We start from the raw sequence: 20,433 nt of genomic DNA, 5'->3' as shown, positions 1-20,433 counted from the left end.
CTGGAAATGTTGCAAGCAGCAAAAAGTCCTGAGGAGGAATGTTCGATACACCTATTAAATGATTACATATGAAGGAAGGATTCCATAAAACTAGAAAAAGGTCATTCCAGTATACAAAGTAACAAGTTATCCACTGCAGTGTTGGTCATATTGAGCAATCCAACTTCAGGTGCAGGTAGAGAAGGTGGTTAACAACACACTACAGAAAAGAAATTGATAAAGTAAAAATTGTCAAAATGCAGCATGGTTTCATTGTTTGAGAACAGCTGCAATCTCTGTAGTAAGGAAAATTAAAGCATCAGGAAAGGAATTAAGCTGAATTATTTATTTGCAGATATGGAGAATGCATATTCTATGAAAGGGCCACAATGAGGGAATTGAGAAAGTTAGATGTAAATGAATGGCTATTTTCCTGTGGTGATTTCAATGTAAGCAGCAGCACAAATAATGGTCAGGACAGCAGGTAGATATCATTTTGGTGTAAAGATGAGGCTACGCCAGGGATATGATGTTCACAGTATATTTTGTGCTCTGTGTGATATTTGTGGAGAATGGTGATCACAAAAGAATTGGCAGAAGTTCTTGTATACCAAATGATCTCATACTGATAGCAAAAAGAAACCAAACTGAAGAAAATTTTGAAATAGAAAGCTAGTTTGGAAACTAACAGTCTCCATGCAAGACAGACTAAGGAGACTGCTGGAGGTACAGGAAGCATGGAAGAGATGGGTTCATGGTTGAATGGCAATTACAATAGAGATGTTGAAAGTAACTCAATCCAATGCATGTTACCAGAAGATGGTGTATCAAAGATGTAGAGGTGTGAATGGTTTTCTGCAGGTTATCAGTGCCATCTTCGTAGAAAACCGTACAAGAGAGGTGTAGTGTGTAGACATAGCAAGTGTAAGTTTAGATACAGTACCTGGCATTGAATTTTACAATTTATGAAAGCTGGGAGAGGAGTATCAAGTTCTATGGAAGTGAGATTGCTAATGAAAATGGAACTTGATAGAAAGAAAATATAAGATGGGTGTGTGGTAGAGTGCTGAGCAAGTGAGAGGAAGTATAAAAAAAAAAAAAAAAAAAAAAAAAAAAAACTGATCAGTGTTGTGCTTAGGAGTAACATACTAAAGGTTGGGCATGTTGTGAAAAGGTAGCGGATGATTGGGTGAAGGTGCGTGAAGATTAAGGTAATGGGATGAGGTCAAAAGGGAAGACCAAAGAGGACACAGTTGGAGGATCTCTGACAAAAGTTTAGGTCTTAACTCAAAGGATTCCCAGAGAAATGGAGTAAAAAGATTGGAAGCAAATATCATGAATGTTTAGCTTTAAAAAAAAAAAAAAAAAAAAACACCCCGAGGTGCTACAAAAATTAGACACTGAACCAAAAAAACACAAGAACTTTAATACTCCAATTCTTTAAAATGGGCTAAAAGACTTAATGACTATAGCTATAACCACTTATTTGCAGATCATTCAGCATATGCTTAGAATGGCAAAAAAAAAAAAAAAGCGGCTACTGAACCAATGTTGAGTATTCAATGAACAGATGGTGACCTTAAGTTAAATTGCCCTTCACCTTATTTAGGAAATTAGAATTCACCAGAAACACTAATGTTAATGAACAGATAACCACCCACACTATCTGTATCAATGAACAAACTACTTTGCATCCTCAGAATTGAGCACAGAGCAGGTAATGCACAAGAAATGTGAAACTATCGGGCAGAAGAACTAGCGATACTGAATGTACAGAATACACCCAAGGCCCATACAAAAATCAAAATGGTGGATCAAGAAAATACTATAAACAAAAATATTTTAAGCCCTTGCATGTAATGTGTGTGCAGGTAGACAACATGGGTCAAAAAGCTATACTGACATCCCACTGCAGCAATGAAAATTTAGAAAACGTTGCTCTTAGAATACTAGAGGGTATCTAAAGGAAGATCGATTATAAACGCTACACATTCTCTGGGGGGACTGAAGAAATGGAAAATGTGCATCACACTGGTTCATAAAAAATGTCTACAGACAATGGAATCCACTATGGTCAACCATTATAAAAATACATTTTGATTTACAAAGCAAAACTCGAAAGGTGTTTAACCACCCTTAGTTTAATTGAACAATTTTAAACATACTGTACTTCTGTCAGTCTTCAATGCTTCTTTATAAGACCTATTGCTCCATACAATCAAGACTTAATTTTCATGAAGACCACCACCAGAGGAAGACGTGGAGCCATATTTAATACAAAAAAGTTTGCTGAGGCAACATTTTTTATAAAGTGCATTTGAGAAAAACTTCAAGCAGACTTCTATAAATAATTCTACAGTTAAAATATAAACATTACAGCTTAACACAAACTAAACACATTCTAGTTGATGAAATGGAAAGAAAGCTACATTTCCATCATTATAAATGTTAATGCTTGACATATGCAGCTATATCTACAACCTTGTTAATCATCTTTGATTAGAGTAGCAAATTTTCTGCAACAGTTTACTGAATAGACACACTTAAAGCTGCTTCAGGGTTTTAAAAATGTCCTGCGAGGATAAACAGTATTTGATCAAATTAGAAAATGTGCCACTTTAAGAGTTAAATCAGAAATTTAGATATATAAAAAAAAAAAACCCCAAGAAATCCTTACAACCGTAAAACATGCTTAATGACTGTGTGAAAGATCATGCAGGCATGAAATAAGTGAAAACAGACAGGTTATCAAGCATGCTTACCTGTCTGCTGTGCTTTACTTGAAGCAAATGTGCCTTCTTAACACTCCAATGTTATCCCAAGTGCTCCAAGATTAGAAAAGAAATTCCTACCAGGTCAGTTATTACCTTTAGGCATATTACCTTTCGGAGGGCAGCGAGGGTGCTTGCCATCCTTACCAGGCCATTCCACAGTCAGTGGGCCAAAGACTCTGAATGTGTTGATCAGACCAGCTACAAAAAAATGGAACAATTAAAATTCAAGATGTAAATATTAACTCTCTCAAAAACAGATAAAATGAAGCATTTAAGCAATTAGTTAGATGAAGGGGTAGGATTAAAATTGCTCCTTTCCATCCCCCAATTCACTACATTTCTGAACAAAAAAAAAGTCCTTCAAATTAAAGTACTTAATGTTCAAAATAAGCACTTAACCAAAATTCAAGTTTCTCTCCTTCAATAATTCTAAATAGATAACATTGATTTGAACAGTATCAAAAATATGACTTTTGGACTGACTGGTGCCATCACATCATTTTTAATGACCAAACATGTACATGATGTTTCAAAAGCAGCCTCAATAAAGTGCCTTTATTCAACTTATATATATTATGTTATACAATAGGGCATGAGACATTGTTGAACTAGAGGCAAGGCAAAATAAAGCTGGTCAGTCACTAGGCAAGTGCAATATTTCACCCAGTCACTACAACCCTTTAGGGTGTCCACTTAGACATTAATGTATACCCTGTTCAATCAACTTAGAGCACAATACAACAAATGGAAAATATTTAAACCCACTCATTTTCTGAATATGCCTTGTCAAGTAAATGGTACACTGCAAGTAATCAGTCTATCCTGGTAGGACTCCGTACAAGTCAAAAGCTAAGATGCTAATATAGAACACTAAAACCCAACCAACCCATTGACACCAGTCAGTCCTTAAGCCCAGTGTTTCTGGACAATGGAAAGAGACTGATTCCAAGAAGAACTCTACAGAAACTAGTACTAAACAGAAAACTACAGTACTTCAATGAGAAGTCAAACTGGGGTATAAGCACTGTGGTGCTGCTGTGCTGAACACCAAAAGTGACTTTTCATGTACTTCTGCTTCATCATATATAGATCATGGTTTAAGCAGTACACATTTAACATTCAAAATCATTACTGCATAAAATTCTCTGCAGCTATTCACAATTTAAAACAACACTAAATAAGCTACAAACAGACTAAACCTTGGATACAGATAGTAATTTAGTCATTTTCTGCCATTAGTAGAAATTGACAACCTGTCTAAGTTCTCATATAGTAGTGGATGAGAAAACAATTTTGCAGATCCCCCTCCCAACTAGAAGCTGCTAACCAAGTTTAAGACAGCAAACTGACTGCCATCTTGCATCAAATCTAATCAGGGCTAGTAAAGGTGATGTATTACATGCTAAAATTCTTTGCTCTGCTTTTGGAACCCAGGCAGTGCTCTTTAAATCTTTGGTTTTCAAATACCATCTAGCAGCATGATTTTGCTCCCACAAGGACCAGAGTCCTAGAATATGTAACCTTGAAAAGTCCTCTCAAAAGGTGGGGTTTATATGAATTGGGGATTTTGGTATTGAAAGTATGTAAGATGTTTGTATTTATTACACTTCAGAAACAAACATGCTGTCAAAACTGCACAAGGTACAACGTATTTAAGAAGTGCACTACGACTACAAATACGAGAGTTTGGGGTTTAATTCTCATTTAAATGTATTGCATTGAATGTGTTTCACTGCGTTTACTCCCGATTACCCTGAGCATCTATAAAAAGAGATGGTTGTCTCATAGGTTTCAGAATAGGAGAGGGGGACAATAAAAATTTGCTTCCTTTTCTCCTTCTGAAATGGAGCGTTGAAGAATTTCACTACATTTTAGTATAAGACTTGCTAATGCCATAACTCGAAGGATCTCTCCAGGCGACTTAAAAACACATAATTGAAAGTTTACTTGCTAAGCTTTTACTTAAGGAAGCCAATTCAAAGTTTGTAACATATGCAGTGTAGATAAGAGAAAATGTAGGATTAATGAAAAATTGTAATGTGTCATAATGGTCAGATGGTTGCCAATGACAGATGTAATTTTTAACAATGGCCTGCAGACACTTAAGACTGGTTACTACTTTTACAAAGGGAATGGCCTAAGGTTATAATATAGCTGGTATTGCTTTATAAAATTTGAAGCTTGCCTATAAGAGTTGGTATGAGGAAGGCACCCGACTACACATTGGGTATCAGGTAGTTTAGGGCTGACCAGGTTCAGACTCGAGATACCAGACATGGACACAGACAAAAAAAAGATGGTACTTCCAGAAACAAAAGCAGATTTAGTATGCAGGTTAACAAAAGCACAAAACTATTGTTCATTATTTTTGATTGGGACATTGAAGTGACTGCCCGTCCCCAAAGAATCAAAAACAACACCAAAAAAAAAAAAAAACTCAAACAAAAGCCTTTCAAAATAAATATAGTTGGGAAGATCCTCCAGAAAACAGTCCTTTCAATGATCACTAAAAATAGAGAAATCCATGCGTGTGTATATTATATATATATATATATATATATAATTAAAAAAATAAAAAGCACACCACAAACCCAAACTATATAAATCTCCCCCAAAACAATACTACAAGGATCTCTCTAAAAAGGAAAATTTACAAAATGATACAAGCCACTCTACTTGGTACACTGTTAGAATTATTAGCTACTAGCCAACCCGCGGCTTAGCATACGCCGCATAATTATGTATTGATGGGTGAACACTTCCTGAACAACACAGTTCTCCAAATGGGGTGGGGTTTGTGGATACCACTGTGAGTGAATGAAAAGATGGACCTCTGTAGAGAGCAACATACAACTGTCCGTGACTGAAAGATCGTCCGACGATAGAGGCCACGCTGGTGAAAGTTACTTCGTCGGTAGGGATAAGTTTCAGCACTTGCGTTTTGCGGCATTTTGAGGATAAAAGGCAAATTATCCGCGACAAACTTTTACACAGCTGCATACCAACCCGCGGCGTAGTATACGCCGCATAATCACGCCGCTTTTTTAATGTTTTTTTTTTTTTGTTTTTTTTTTTTTTTAAGTAGAGGGAAAAAATGAACATTTGTAAAATCCGTAAAGCTGCTTTCAGTAAGTAAAATGCACACGCGTTTAAATTTGTCTGCCACTTTTTGCCAGCTGTCTTTTCTGGTTTGGGCTGCTTTTGCAGTGTTACCCGCTTGTGCATATTAAATCTTGAAATCCTTCGAGTAACTAACACCCACCCACACACAGCTTGTGTGAAAAAAAATGCTCCTGTACTTTCATAATTTTGTTGCAGCCTATCAAAGACTTGCTGATCATGTTTTCTAGACTCAATATACATTGGCTTTTCACTCGGCGCGGGAGCGCGCATTCATCTCGGATTATTACATCCAGCTAGTCTGCTGGACTAATGTGCTACACGGCCGCATTTGAAAAACCGACTTATCCCGGATGAGTTTCACTGGCATTAATGATTAGGAATCTGGTTGGAACAAAACCCTGCAGCCACAGGTGTTCACCAGGATCGAGTTTGGGAAACACTGCTGAACACAGATGAAACCGACTCAGGTGAGGAGTTAGGGTAGGCAAAGTAGTTGCAGCTATTGATTATTCAGTGTTTGCCTGGGTGTCTGATCTGCTCGACGGGATCATAAATAAAAGGAAAATGTGAAGGCAATGTCACAGGTGATCCTGTAGTATAGCGGGTCCACAGCTCCCCTTCAAAAGGCCATTTTTAAATAAATCATCGCACTCGCAGCGTAGCGAGGGGCGTGGAAGTGTGGCTGAAACGGTTTCCGGGTGGAGTCGTGCTGCAGGCATTTCTCCCCTGTGCAGTGTGCAAACGAGTGAGGAGAGAGAGAAAGCCGATACGTTAGAGTGAGGTACAGCAGGCTCGAAGGCAATGTGTTCCTGTGGTATAGCGGGTCCATAGCTCCCCTTCAAAAGGCCATTTTTAATCAGGCGACTGATAGTAGTGGAGTCAGGCACAGAGGTCAGCTGCTGAGAGAACTTCGACTGTTGCAGGGCCTGCATCGGTGAAGCAGGTGAGACGCTAATGAAAAAGCGGCACAGGGCTTATTAGTTTTTAAAGACTGCTTCCTTCATTGTGTTTTAACCTCAGTTTGAAAGGATTGTTTTAAGGATCCCATGGGATACCCCTCGCAAACTGTTTTAGATGCTGCACACAGTGATTCACATCCGCGAGAAACATGCCTCTATGAACAATCAACTTGGCTCAGAGGTGTATGTGGACTCTAGCAGACGAACATGTATGACACCAGATTTTCCGAGTCGTCGCGTCCGAGTTGGTGGGCGTGGCTCTGCAAGTTGTCGTTGTATCCAATGGTCTTACCTGGCGGCTTAGTGATTTTTTATATATAAATAAACACACACAGTATATTATATTATATATATATATATATAAATAAATAAAGTGACTAGCAACAACTGTGTTGCAACAGACAACCCCCAGAGACAGGATGTGTCTTATACTGTCAATTCTCCATCACACCACTCCCTTTCTCCAATAGCGGCTGATGCAGGTGCGATCCATGTACGTGTTATGCTCAATCAATGCAAAGCCTGTTAGAAACACACTGGCCTCATGAATGAGCACGAGCGCACCCACAACGAACTGTTCCTTCTCCAGACTGCAAATTTTCCTACCGTTTAACTCTGGATACCTTTCTGTGATCTAATGCATACATGCATGCCTGCCTGAACTAGAACACTTCCCGCATTAAATTACAGCACTTGGATATGCAGGCTGCTAGAGGCGCATTGCGTGGTCCTACTGAAGCAAATGTTAACATCTTCACAGAAGCACACCAGTGCACTTAGAATGTTTATCAAGGCAAACGCTTTTATATGCTCAATATAGGTAATTACACTATTCTTAATGACATTTTTCCTTCAAATTGATCATGCCCGGCAGGCAAATTACCACAGAGGGAACATTCCCTGCTGCACATACCTAAGAAAATGCCTCCAGCACTATTTGAGACACCACTGAAGAAAAATTCTATTGTTCTATGGGCTTCCTTCAGCAGTTTGGATATGGAAGTAAATAGGGTTAAAATCCTCTTGTGTAACACTTTCCTCATCTGTCATGGATAGAGAAAGATCATGGTTACAGTATGCCTACAGATCTAAAAAGAACACATTCCTAAGGATCACAGACTCCTGCTGGTTACACAAGCCAGGCATTAAATACATGCCATGAAAACCACCACAAGCATATGGTCATATCCGATTTACATTAAGAAAACAAATGAACATTATTGTTTTATCGTGTAGAAAACCAAATAAGTCCAGTCCAAATTAAATCAACCTTATAACCATTAGTCATGTCCACTGCTGCTCTAAAAAGGCAGCAGAAAACCATTTCTAATAAGATGGAAGTATAAGGTATCTAAAATGACTGTTTAATCTCCTGCTTCATAGTCATTAGGAGCCCAAAGCAATTTGCAGATTCCTTTCAGCTAGTGGATTAATCTTTATAACTGGAGTTAGACTTAATTTGTAAATTTGAGTAAGGGTGCCTAATTTTTGCTGTTTGGGAAACCATGTCATAACACCTGAAATGCAATAGCGTGATTGGATGCTCTGTCAAGACTTACACATTGCAGATTATACAAAGTGCTTGCTACATTTTCTTATAATGCAGCACTATGCAATTCGTATAACCCCTACATAGCTTTAACACAGAATTAAATCACTTATCTTGAACACCTGGAGTATACATGCATTTTTTACAGTGGAGAGAAATGTAAAAGTAAATTTTCCTTGAGCACCAGAAGAAGTCTAAGAGCAGACAAGTGGCATTGTCTGAACATTGATTGATAGATAATCACATTTAGAAGCTACTAAAGTGCCTGAAAATTTTAAACCTGTTACTTTATATCAAACACAAATTTAGGTAACAGTATATCATTAATTATGTAATAAGCAAGTAGTGCTCAAAGGGTAATTTAACTACAAAATGCTCATACTAACTGTCCTCAAACAGATCATTGCTATTGACTACCCTTAGTTTCTTAATAAATGACTATAATATATGGCTATTTAGCCTAATGACCATGATGGCTGTCAGCTGCGAGGCCAAAACACGCTTAAGTATGGACACAGCAAAGAGTTGTTCCTAAATGGGAAGGTACTATCTGGGAGTACTTTGAGCATTATAGGCAGTACCAAAAGCAATTATCTAAGTTTGTGGAAGTCAATTAAAAGGGAAAGAACCAATGAATTAGACACTTCATAAAAAGTCTAAAGAGCTTGAGGACCGACTGAAAAAGTAGCCTACCAATTCACAACATTACAATAGGCAACACACTGTCTGCAGGCAGCCTGACTAATCACTCAGTTGATCAAGCAAATAAAAGTGCACTGGCATGGACATTATCTTCATGAATGTCCAGCAGGTTGTGAAAATTACAGGTCTTAAGGAACTGTGAAGTACAGGACCTGAAGTCCGAAATGCCCAATGCTGTCAAAGTAATCTGCTTCTTGAACAGATGGACACTACTACAATAGGAGCAATTACCTTCTGAACATTTAAAAAAACTTTATATATAAATGGTCAAGTCTTTTATGGGCATCTATGACTTTATAATCCTTTAATTTAGGCACTTGGGGAATATTAAAATCCAACTAATTTGATATATGTTTAGTATAAATAGAAACCTGTAGATGTTTTACAAGTAATTCAGAACAAATCTGCCAATTTAGAGTATTTTAATTTTACATTATTCAGCATAGTTTGTATAGACATCACAGATCTGGAATTTCCACTAGCTTGACAGTAACGTCATTAGTTGTCTTTTTATATTAGTTTTTATTTCTATATTATTTCTGATTTTACATGGAAATGGTTTAAAACTAAAAATACATGAAGGAAAACTAGATTTCTATTTTTATTTACAGTGCATCTGGAAAGTATTCACAGTGCATCACTTTTTCCACATTTTACTATGTTACAGCCTTATTCCAAAATGGATTAAATTCATTTTTTTCCTCCTCAGAATTCTACACACAACACCCCATAATGACAATGTGGAAAAAGTGAGATTTTTCCAAATTAAAAATAAAATTGAGAAAGCACATGTACATAAGTATTCACAGCCTTTGCCATGAAGCTCAAAATTGAGCTCAGGTGCATCCTGTTTCCCCTGATCATCCTTGAGATGTTTCTGCAGCTTAATTGGAGTCCACCTGTGGTAAATTCAGTTCATTGGACATGGATAGGCACACACCTGTCTATATAAGGTCCCACAGTTGACAGTTTATGTCAGAGCACAAACCAAACATGAAGTCAAAGGAATTGTCTGTAGACCTCCGAGACAGGATTGTCTCGAGGCACAAATCTGGGGAAGGTTACAGAAAAAATTCTGCTGCTTTGAAAGTCCCAATGAGCACAGTGGCCATCATCCGTAAGTGGACGAAGTTCAAAACCACCAGGACTCTTCCTAGAGCTGGCCGGCCATCTAAACTGAGTGTATAGGGGGAGAAGGGCCTTAGGCAGGGAGGTGACCAAGAACCCGATGGTCACTGTCAGAGGTCCTCTGTGGAGAGAGGAGAACCTTATAGAAGGACAACCATCTCTGCAGCAATCCACCAATCAGGCCTGTATGGTAGAGTGGTCAGACGGAAGCCACTCCTTAGTAAAAGGCACATGGCAGCCCGCCTGGAGTTTGCCAAAAGGTACCTGAAGGACTCTCAGACCATGAGAAAGAAAATTCTCTGGTCTGATGAGACAAAGATTTAATTCTTTGGTGTGAATGCCAGGCGTCACATTTGGAGAAAACCAGGCACCGCTCATCACCAGGCCAATGCCATCCCTACAATGAAGCTGTGGGGATGTTTTTCAGCGGCAGGGAGCTAGTCAGGATAAAGGGAAAGATGACTGTAGCAATGTACAGACATCCTGGATGAAAACCTGCTCCAGAGCGCTCTTGACCTCAGACTGGGGTGACGGTTCATCTTTCAGCAGGGCAACGACCCTAAGCACACAGCCAAGATATCAAAGGAGTGGCTTCAGGACAACTCTGTGAATGTCCTTGAGTGGCCCAGCCAGAGCCCAGACTTGAATCCGATTGAACATCTCTGGAGAGATCTTAAAATGGCTGTGCACCGACACTTCCCATCTAACCTGATGGAGCTTGAGATGGAGCAAAGAGGAATGGGCGAAACTGGCCAAGGATAGGTGTGCCAATCTTGTGGCATCATTCTAAAAGACTTGAGGCTGTAATTGCTGCCAAAGGTGGATTGACAAAGTATTGAGCAAAGGCTGTGAATACTTATGTACATGCGATTTCTCAGTTTTTTTATTTTTAATAAATTTGCAAAAACCTCAAGTAAACTTTTTTCACGTCATTATGGGGTGTTGTGTGTAGAATTCTGAGGGGAAAAAAATGAATTTAATCCATTTTGGAATAAGGCTAACAAAATGTGGAAAAAGTGATGCGCTGTGAATACTTTCCGGATGCACTGTATATTAGGTTTCAGGTTTACTAATTGGGGTATGGTAAAAGCTACAATGGAGTTTAGTTGTATCAGACAGAACTGAGCAAGTTAGTAAACCATGTAGTGTAGTAAGCTTCCACTATCTGGTATTGTTTGTCTGATAAAACATGTATAATCAAAACCAAATATGAAAAACTTTATAATTAAAAATGTCATTTGTGCTGAACAAACACTGTTGGTACGTTTCATCTTTTCCTTTTCTTGCTTAGAATGGGCCAATTTGAAATGAAATTTACGTGAATTTTAAAGTATGAGTAAAAAACTCAAGGTCTACAGCACACATGTTCCTGCTCCAAGACAATGTGCTTACAATTAATAACTGCAATATTGTACTCATAAATCCAATACTGTTCTGTTATTTTCTACTAAACATTGTGATTCCATCTCAGGCAAATTTAGACAATTTTAAATATCTTTCCCAATCCTGCAGGCTGAAAACAACAAAAAAAAAAAACACAGAAAATAGATTGTGTTCTGAAAGGTGATGATTGGAGGGTTAGGAATGCAAAATGTACCCCTCAGAAAAGGCATTCAGACCAAACTGCATTGTAGGTCTACATGGATTTAACTGACACCTGGGAAAAATGTAGCTTTTTATAGAAGCTTTTTAAATCTGCAAGATAGGCAGTTAATACAGGAATGACTAAAGGAAAAAAATTCAAAAGCTCCGACTTGACCATCATAGCGAGGCATTATGCAGATTACTGTTGGTATAAAGTTCTGTGTACGTACGTGTATTATAAATTTTATATTTATAAATAAATAAAAAAAAAAAAAAGTAAAACCTGCTCAAAGGAATTAAAAGAACACTTTGAAAACATCAGATCTCAAGGGGGGAATCATGTTAGATATCTATACTGATAAGGACTGGGTAATGTGTTAGAACGAAAGGATGCCACATTTGATGGAAATGAAAATTAACCTAGAGGACTGAATTCAAAGACACCTCAAAAAATCAAAATGAAAAAATGTGGTAGCCTAGTCCATTTTGGCAAAATTGCAGCAACTCAAAAATCGTACTCAGTTTGTATAGCCCCCCTCCCCCACAATCTCGTATGCATGCCCGACAATGTCCTAGTGGTGGACCTGCCAATTCTGGTATTCTACGGCAAATGCCAATCAAGCTCCACAGTGCCAGGCAGTAAGCACAGGGCCCACTAGAGGATGTCTGGTCCTCAGGCCACCCTCAAAGTGTTTGGTCAGACATTCACACCAGTGGCCTGCTGGAGGTCATTTTGTAGGGCTCTGGCAATGCTCATCCTGTTCCTTCTTGCCCAAAGGAGTAGATACCAGTCCTGCTGATGGGCTAAGGACCTTCTACGGCCCTGTCCAGTTCTCCTAGAGTAACTGCCCTTCTCCTGGAATTTCCTCCATGCCCTTGAGACTGTGCTGGGAGACGCAGAAAACCTTCTGGCAATGGCATGTACTGATGTGCCATCCTGGAGAAGTTGGGACTACCTGTGCAACCTCTGCAGGGTCCAGGTATCACCTCATGCTAACAATAGTGACATTAACCGCCGCCAAATGCCAAACTAGTGAAAAAACACAAAAGATGAGGGGAAAATGTCAGTGACCTCCACCTGTCAAACCATTCCTCTTTTGGGGGGGGTCATCTCATAGTTGCTCCTCTAGTTCACCTGTTAATTTCATTAACACCAAAGCAGCTGAAACAAATTAAAAGACCCCTCTGCTACTTAACTGACCAGATCAATTGCCCAGATGTTTCAGACTTGATGCTATACTTTTATATATAAAAACTTTCTAAAATCGGTCTATTTTGATGAATTTCAGGACCCCTGAGGCTCAGGTTAGCCCTTGCATAAATCGAGTTAGTTACAAAACAAAACTTTGTTAGTCTTTTCAGCTACTTTAATATTTTAGTTTTTCATTTATGTTGATTTTAGTAGTTTACAAAAATGTTTATTAATAGTTTCAGTTAGTGCTGGGCGGTATACTGGTTCATACCGAAAACCGTTTATTTTTTTTTTGATATGGATTTTTCTTATACCGCAACACCGGCTTAAATTGCCTAAATGACGTTTGGAAAATGGCGTAGCGGGAAACTGTTCAAGTGGGGACCTTTTTCACTGCTACACCGCTAAACATTTGTTGTGCGGGGGCTCTTTCACTGCTACACCACCAAATAGGTAGCGTAGGTATTGCGCTGTGAAAATAGACAGAACATTCCAAAACTGAAGCCGATGATAAAGTTGAACATGAACAGAAGAACTTTTGCCGAAAAAAAAGTCACGTCCGTCGCCTGGAGATACTTTAGTTTTAAAAGGTCAGATGTATAAATACTGTTTCTATACTACTGGATAATACTGCAAGCCAAGTTGTACTTTTGTTTTCAATACAGTGTAATGTACCTGGGTACTGTGTAATAGTGACATGACATGTTGACTTTATTCTCGACATTTCCACTTTAATCTTGACGCTTATGACGAGAATAAAGTCGACATGTTGACTTTATTCTCGTAATTTGTCATTAAAGTAGAACATCGTAAACTAAACCATCGTAAAATGAATATTTAATTTACTAGATTTTCTCAAACCCCGTCATAAGTTATATAGCACATTTAAATGGTTTGTGTTAAGTGTTCTCCGAGATTCACAGCGATCACCGCACAGAATGCATTCACTTCATGATCTTCCTGCTCTCTGAACATTTAGAATGCTAAGATGAATAATATAATTTTCACTGTGAAATGCATTAAAGCATGCATTAATCATATGGGGGCACGGCGGCGTGCCTGCCTTGCATTTGCATGTTTTTCTGGTGGGTATACTCGGCGTGCTTCAGTTTCCTTTCAAAGTCATGTAGGATGTGGGGTTTTGTTATGCTATCTTGACCCTGCTAGTATATGTTTTGCTTGTATTCATCCTGCGATGTGCTGGCGACTCGTTCAGAGACGGGCGCAACTCTGAATGGATGACAAACATGTATAACGAAGAGATTTTTAAAGTTCTGAACACTCCGTGGGCTAAGTTTATAACTAGTTTTAATTTCACAAAGACGTTTATCATGTGGCGATTGGTTATGTGGTGAAAGAAAAAAGGAAGGATAGGAACTGGGGTTTTGGTACGTCAGATACAGACAGCATGCATGCAATAAAGATAGCCCGCTCAGAAGAACATGCACTGAATTCTGTGTTCGTGTCTACGACCACCAGATCACAAACCCAACATTTACACAATATTTAAGTTAAACCTGTGTGATAGCCATTCATACATCCAGTTTTTTGGAGCCTCGTCACACCTGCCATAAAGTTCTCTACACTGAACATACACCTGGGGACCCCTTACTGCAAGGGAGCAGCACTACCGCCTCACTAACGTGCATGTGTAATACCTGCTTTAATGCATTTCATCAAGAAAATGATATCAAGTATTTATCTTAGCATTCTAAATTTTCAGAAAGCAGGAATATCATGAAGTGAATGGATTCTGTATGGTGATCGCTGTCTACTCTTAGTGCGGAGGAAGTCAGTTTAAGAAGCGTAGTGATTAACAACTGGGTCGGGGAACGCAACACAAAGCATTTAATGTGCTGCATTAATTTATGACGGGGTTTGACAAAATCTAGTAAATTAAACATTGATTTTAGGAAGAAGTTTAGTTTATGACGTTCTACTTTAAATTATGAAGTAAACTATGAGAATAAAGTGGAAATGTCGACTTTATTCTCGACATAGTTTGTTTTTTCTTCCCTGTGTCCGTATTGTTTTTTTCTTCACCGTGGCCCTAATATGATTCCGTAGGGCTATACCACAAATAGCATTATAAATGCAAGTTGCAGGTTTATTATTTATGCATATAGCTTAGCTTGAATCAAGGTCCATATTAATGCAGTTTGCCTAAATGATGGTTCAGTTGGTAAAGATGTCATCACCAAGTTTCACTTGTTGTATTTTATTTTAATTTGGTGAATACTGTGTAATGCACCTGGGCTTGAAGTAATAGTGCAACTATCAGTAATAATACTATTTTATTGTTATTATTTATTAGTTTAAATATTATGCAGTTTAATGATGATAAAGTTGTTTAAAAAGTCACTAATGTGTCAGTGGACTGAGATTGTTAACATTAACAGAAAGTGTAGTTGGTTTACAAAAAATATTTACTATTTATTCCTTTTCTAAGACATATGCAGTGCAATACAACTTTTGACAAGCACTTCTGGATATTTTACTAAATCTAAATGCCTCTTTGGATGGTTGAAAATATGTTGTCAAAATTAGTTTGTTTTTGCAAAATTTGTTCAATAAAAAGGTTCTATATTTTGACTGCATCTGTCATGCAATGTGATACCTTCTCCATTAGTGCCACCCCCTTGAAAACTATCACTTTATGGGGCAATGCAAACCTGTATTAATACTTGTGTGCACATTAAAATGTTTTTTTTTTGTACAATGTACAACACTCTTGACAGTGGAATAGGTTATTCTTAGCCAGTAATTGCAGTGGAAAATGTGGTTAACATCCACTCATGGATGGGGGAAAAAAATACCGTTGAATACCGTGAAACCGGTATAATTTAGAAAAACACCGTGATATAGAATTTTGGTCATACCGCCCACCCCTAATTTCAGTTCTGATTTGAGTTTTAGAGGCGTGGATGAGGCTCAATTTTCTTCAGCTAAACAGATCCAAAATAGAAGCCATCTTAGTTGGCACATCATATCCGCTCTTCTACCATCACCAGTATCACTTTTGCTGGCCAAAACATGCCACTTTCCACATGTGTCACCAATGTGGGTGTTAAAATGGACCCTCAACTCACCTTTGACACCCACATCAAACACCTCTAAGTCTTCTACCACCTCAAGAACATCACTAAACTCCACCCAACTCTCACCCTGGCAGATGCAGAGAAGCTTGTCAATGCCTTCGTCTCCTCCAGGCTGGATTACTGTAATGCGCTCATCAGGATTCCTGGCAAGAGTATTCAGAGACTCCAGTATATTCAGAATAGCGCTGCCAGGATCCTGATGAGGGTGCGAAAGCATGACCATCTCACCCCAATCCTGAAAAACTTCACTGGCTCCCTGTCCCACTCAGAATAGAGTACAAGGTCGTTCCCCTCACCCATCAGTGCATTTATGGACATGCCCCCCTTTACTTACAGGAACTCCTTACCCCTCATACCTCCTCACGCACCCTCCGCTCTGTACACACTAACACTCTCCAAGTCCCTAGAACCAAGCTTCGCAGTATGGGTGATGGGGCTTTTTCATCTGTGGCGCCGAGACTGTGGAACACCCTCCTTGACTACCTGAGAGCCCCACAGTCAACTGATGTTTTTAAACGTAATCTAAAAACTCATTTTTCAGAGACACATTTTGTTAAAGTAAAAAAATAAGTCTAATTTTTACTCTGTAGCACTTTGCTAAAATATAAAGCGCATTATAAATAAAATTTATTATTAATTGGCCAGGAGAACAAAAGCATAAATTCACTCCAAAAAGTAAATACTGTAGTTCTAGATCTAAGTAATGGTAACCATTCACCAAACTGGCAGGACCACCTTAATTTCCAAACATACAACTCACTGAGACTGGGACAGCCGTGGAGAGTTGTGCACGAACATTGTGCAAACAATTCAAGATGCCATTGTCATGTGCAGCAACAAGGCACATTTCTATTTGAATGGTTGCATGAATAAGCAAAACTTGCTACTGGGCTAAAACCAACCCTTGTGAACTTCAGAGACCCCTGCACAGTGAGTGTTTGGTGCACTGTGTGCAGAATTTGTCATTGTGGGCCCTTATTTTGAGGAGGGAGGAGCAATGGTCACTCACTTCAGAATGTTACATTGAAATGCTAGAGAATTTATTGCAGCTCCAGCTGGAAGAAATGGATGTGGTGGATTTCTGGTTTCAACAGGATGGTGCAGCAGCTCATAAAGCACCGCGATCCATGCAAGTTTTGCGTGGCAATGTCAGAAGCCTTCACATTTGCCTGATCTCACTCCATTAGATTTCTTCTTGTGGTGCTCTCAAGTCGAAGGTACATACATACAAATCTCAAAACCTTGAAGTCCTCAAGGATGCTATTCGCCACAAAATCGACGCTATTTCCCTTGAAATGACCAAACTAGTCATGTAAGCATTTAGAAATCTTTCTAGTGGCCACCATCTTAGACATTTTTAAAACCGTGAAAAAAATCTATTTTGTATACCCTTTGTGTCATAGTGACTATCTTGTTGTGTTTTTGTAGAATAAAATGTTTTAAATGTGGTTGTTTTTGGTTCACCCTGTACTTATGCTGTTTTAGGTTACCTAGAAGCTGAATTACAATTTCTATTCTAGCAAAACTAAAAATAAAACACAGTGAACAATGCCTACTGAAGATAGTACTCTACCTATATAAAACAGTCATTTTCTTTAGAGATGCCTTTTCTCCAGTTCAGAAATACACAGAACAAAGACACTAGGTAGCTTAGACCAAATGCATTACACAGACCTGTAGAAAACAGCAGGCACTGCCAATTCTGCTAGGTTTTTAGTGATAAGTCCAGTCAAGACAGCAGATTTAACATGGATGTACAAATCCAGCAGTGCTGAATGGCTGACTTGCATCTCTCAATACCACTTTAGTCAGCCCTATAAAATTCATCTGATAAAAGGTGCAAATCAGTTGAGCTATCACCTCTGTAGAGACGGAGACAAATTGACATTTTAGGCTTGTAACCACCAGGTGAACTCTGGCTGAACATGATAGACAAAATAAGACATCTACAGTATAAGCAAGAATAAATCTAACTGGAAGGGATCTTAATCTAATTAGAGGTTACATCTTTCTTCAACACTAAATGCATTCATCTTTTCTTTAGGGAGCTAAAAGTTGACAATCCACTCTTTGGATAACTAAATTCTGACGAACTGTTCTCTTTGTAAGCAGAAAACTGACAAGCTGCTCTCTGGGGCGAGAAGACACCCACTCAGCAGAAAAAAAAAAAGAAAAAGAAAAGCTCATCAACTTTTTGGCCTGGAAGCTACGCTACCTTGTGCCTTGGAGCTGGACGCCCTGAACGTGGCTCTTAAGATTCACACTGCCAACCCCAGTGCCAGTGATGCAGCCCTGTCTGAAAAGGCAGAGATGTAGAATTATTCAAGAAGGGATATTAAAGTGCCTACACTCTAGTACCACAAAGAGCAATAATTTTCCATGTGAAGTTGCAGAGGGCAGAGCAAAGAGCCTAGCAACAGGCTAATGCAGGCAGCATCACAACGTACCAAAGACTGAGTGCATGCCAATGCAAGAAGAGTCCTCCATTTGAGCACAGAGCAACACCAACTCCACACAAGATCAGAAATCCCAAAAGACTCGGTATTGCAAACTTTGTGCCAAGATAAATTAGACAAGACAGACTTGACAATCACGTAACTGAAGAATCTGGCTGGTTGTCTACTGGCTATTCAGAGTTGTGTCAAAATGTAGTTATTTCTATAACTCATGTTTAAATTGCATTACTCAATTTAAATGTACTTCAATTACCTTGGTATAAGTTTAACAGCCAGAAACCCTTCACAGGAAAAAAAAAGTGTGAGCATTATAAAATTACTGGCATTTGCAAAGGAAAACTGGTAATTACTGATCATCAATTGAGTTTGTCACATCTATACACTTTCTACATTTGGTGTCCCTGGGTGGGCAGAAACCAAAATCCCTCATTTCCTATAGTACTCTGTCAAACAGGAATAGGTTTGCCTCCTGATTAGCATCTGAACAAGAGCACCAGTAAAGCCAACAGAATGATCATAGGTCAGGCTGTCAAAATAAGTAGAATGGTAAAATGGTTGACAAGTCCAGCATTGTGAATGTAGACATAAGCTTGAAAGAGCATGAAACAGGTGAAAGATTTATAACCATCCCGTTTGAAATAAAACAGTAGTTCGTACCCTCAGTGATGTCCCAAGGCACTCCACCCAGAAAAACTTTGCATGAATATAGAGGATTCTTGTAGTTCCTTGGTGGCAGTTGTCCACTCCAAGTGAAGGTAGCCTCATTCACAGCTTTAAAAAAGTTTACACAGTATTAAACAGGGCAGATGTACATACACAAATCTATCCTCTGGAAAAATAGTATTCATACATATTAGCCTATCAACCAAGAACAGCTCAGTGATACCATATAAACATTTAAACCCATAAATCAGTTATCCCTGCCATTATATGCAGCACTAATATGTACAACTATATGCACTACTCTAATTATACAATTACAGTAATCCCTCGCTATATCGCGCTTCGCCTTTCGCGGCTTCACTCCATCGCGGATTTTATATGTAAGCATATTTAAATATATATCGCGGATTTTTCGCTGCTTCGCGGGTTTCTGAGGACAATGGGTCTTTTAATTTCTGGTACATGCTTCCTCAGTTGGTTTGCCCAGTTGATTTCATACAAGGGACGCTATTGGCAGATGGCTGAGAAGCTACCCAGCTTACTTTTCTTTCTCTCTCTCTTGCGCTGACTATCTGTGATCCTGACGTAGGGGGTGTGAGCAGGGGGGCTGTTCGCACACCTAGACGATACGGACACTCGTCTAAAAATGCTGAAAGATTATCTTCACGTTGCTACCTTCTGTGTGCAGCTTTTAAGTATGCTGCACGGTGCTTCGCATACTTAAAAGCTCAAAAGGCACGTATTGATTTTTTTTATCTGTCTCTCTCCATCTCTCTCTCTCTCTCTCTCTCTCTCTGCTCCTGACGGAAGGGGTGTGAGCTGCCGCCTTCAACAGCTTTGTGCCGCGGTGCTTCGCATACTTACAAGCCAAACAGCCCTATTGATTTGTTTGCTCCTTTGAAGAGGAAGATATGTTTGCATTCTTTTAATTGTGAGACTGAACTGTCATCTCTGTCTTGTCATGGAGCATAGTTTAAACTTTTGAAAAAGAGACAAATGTTTGTTTGCAGTGTTTGAATAACGTTCCTGTCTCTCTACAACCTCCTGTGTTTCTGCGCAAATCTGTGACCCAAGCATGACAATATAAAAATAACCATATAAACATATGGTTTCTACTTCGCGGATTTTCTTATTTCGCGGGTGGCTCTGGAACGCAACCCCCGCGATGGAGGAGGGATTACTGTACCCCATTATAAATTTATAGGGAAAAAAAACTGCTAAGTAGG

General features: G+C 38.9%; 2 protein-coding genes across 3 annotated transcripts in view; one reads left to right on the top strand and one right to left on the bottom strand.

Annotated features, from left to right (window-relative positions):
• Positions 1-20,433, top strand: part of ubl7a (ubiquitin-like 7a (bone marrow stromal cell-derived)) — a 1,205,533-nt gene that overhangs the window by 436,392 nt on the left and 748,708 nt on the right. The gene's annotated exons all lie outside the window — the stretch shown is intronic.
• cpeb1a (cytoplasmic polyadenylation element binding protein 1a) overlaps positions 1-20,433 on the bottom strand; it is a 171,216-nt gene that overhangs the window by 34,189 nt on the left and 116,594 nt on the right. Inside the window, exons 6-7 of one of the 2 annotated variants that reach the window (XM_051920796.1) lie at positions 19,202-19,315; positions 2,862-2,951 (exon numbers count right to left, since the gene is read on the bottom strand). In XM_051920796.1, coding sequence (XP_051776756.1) covers positions 2,862-2,951; positions 19,202-19,315 — 204 coding nt within the window. Of the gene's footprint in view, positions 1-2,846; positions 2,952-19,201; positions 19,316-20,433 lie in introns of both variants that reach the window. The other variant, XM_051920795.1, reaches the window with a different exon arrangement.

Source organism: Erpetoichthys calabaricus, chromosome 17 (assembly GCF_900747795.2).
Source record: "Erpetoichthys calabaricus chromosome 17, fErpCal1.3, whole genome shotgun sequence".
In the NCBI taxonomy this organism is placed as follows: domain Eukaryota; kingdom Metazoa; phylum Chordata; class Cladistia; order Polypteriformes; family Polypteridae; genus Erpetoichthys; species Erpetoichthys calabaricus.
Note: the sequence above shows the minus strand (reverse complement) of the source record. Positions and strands in the feature narration are given on the sequence as shown.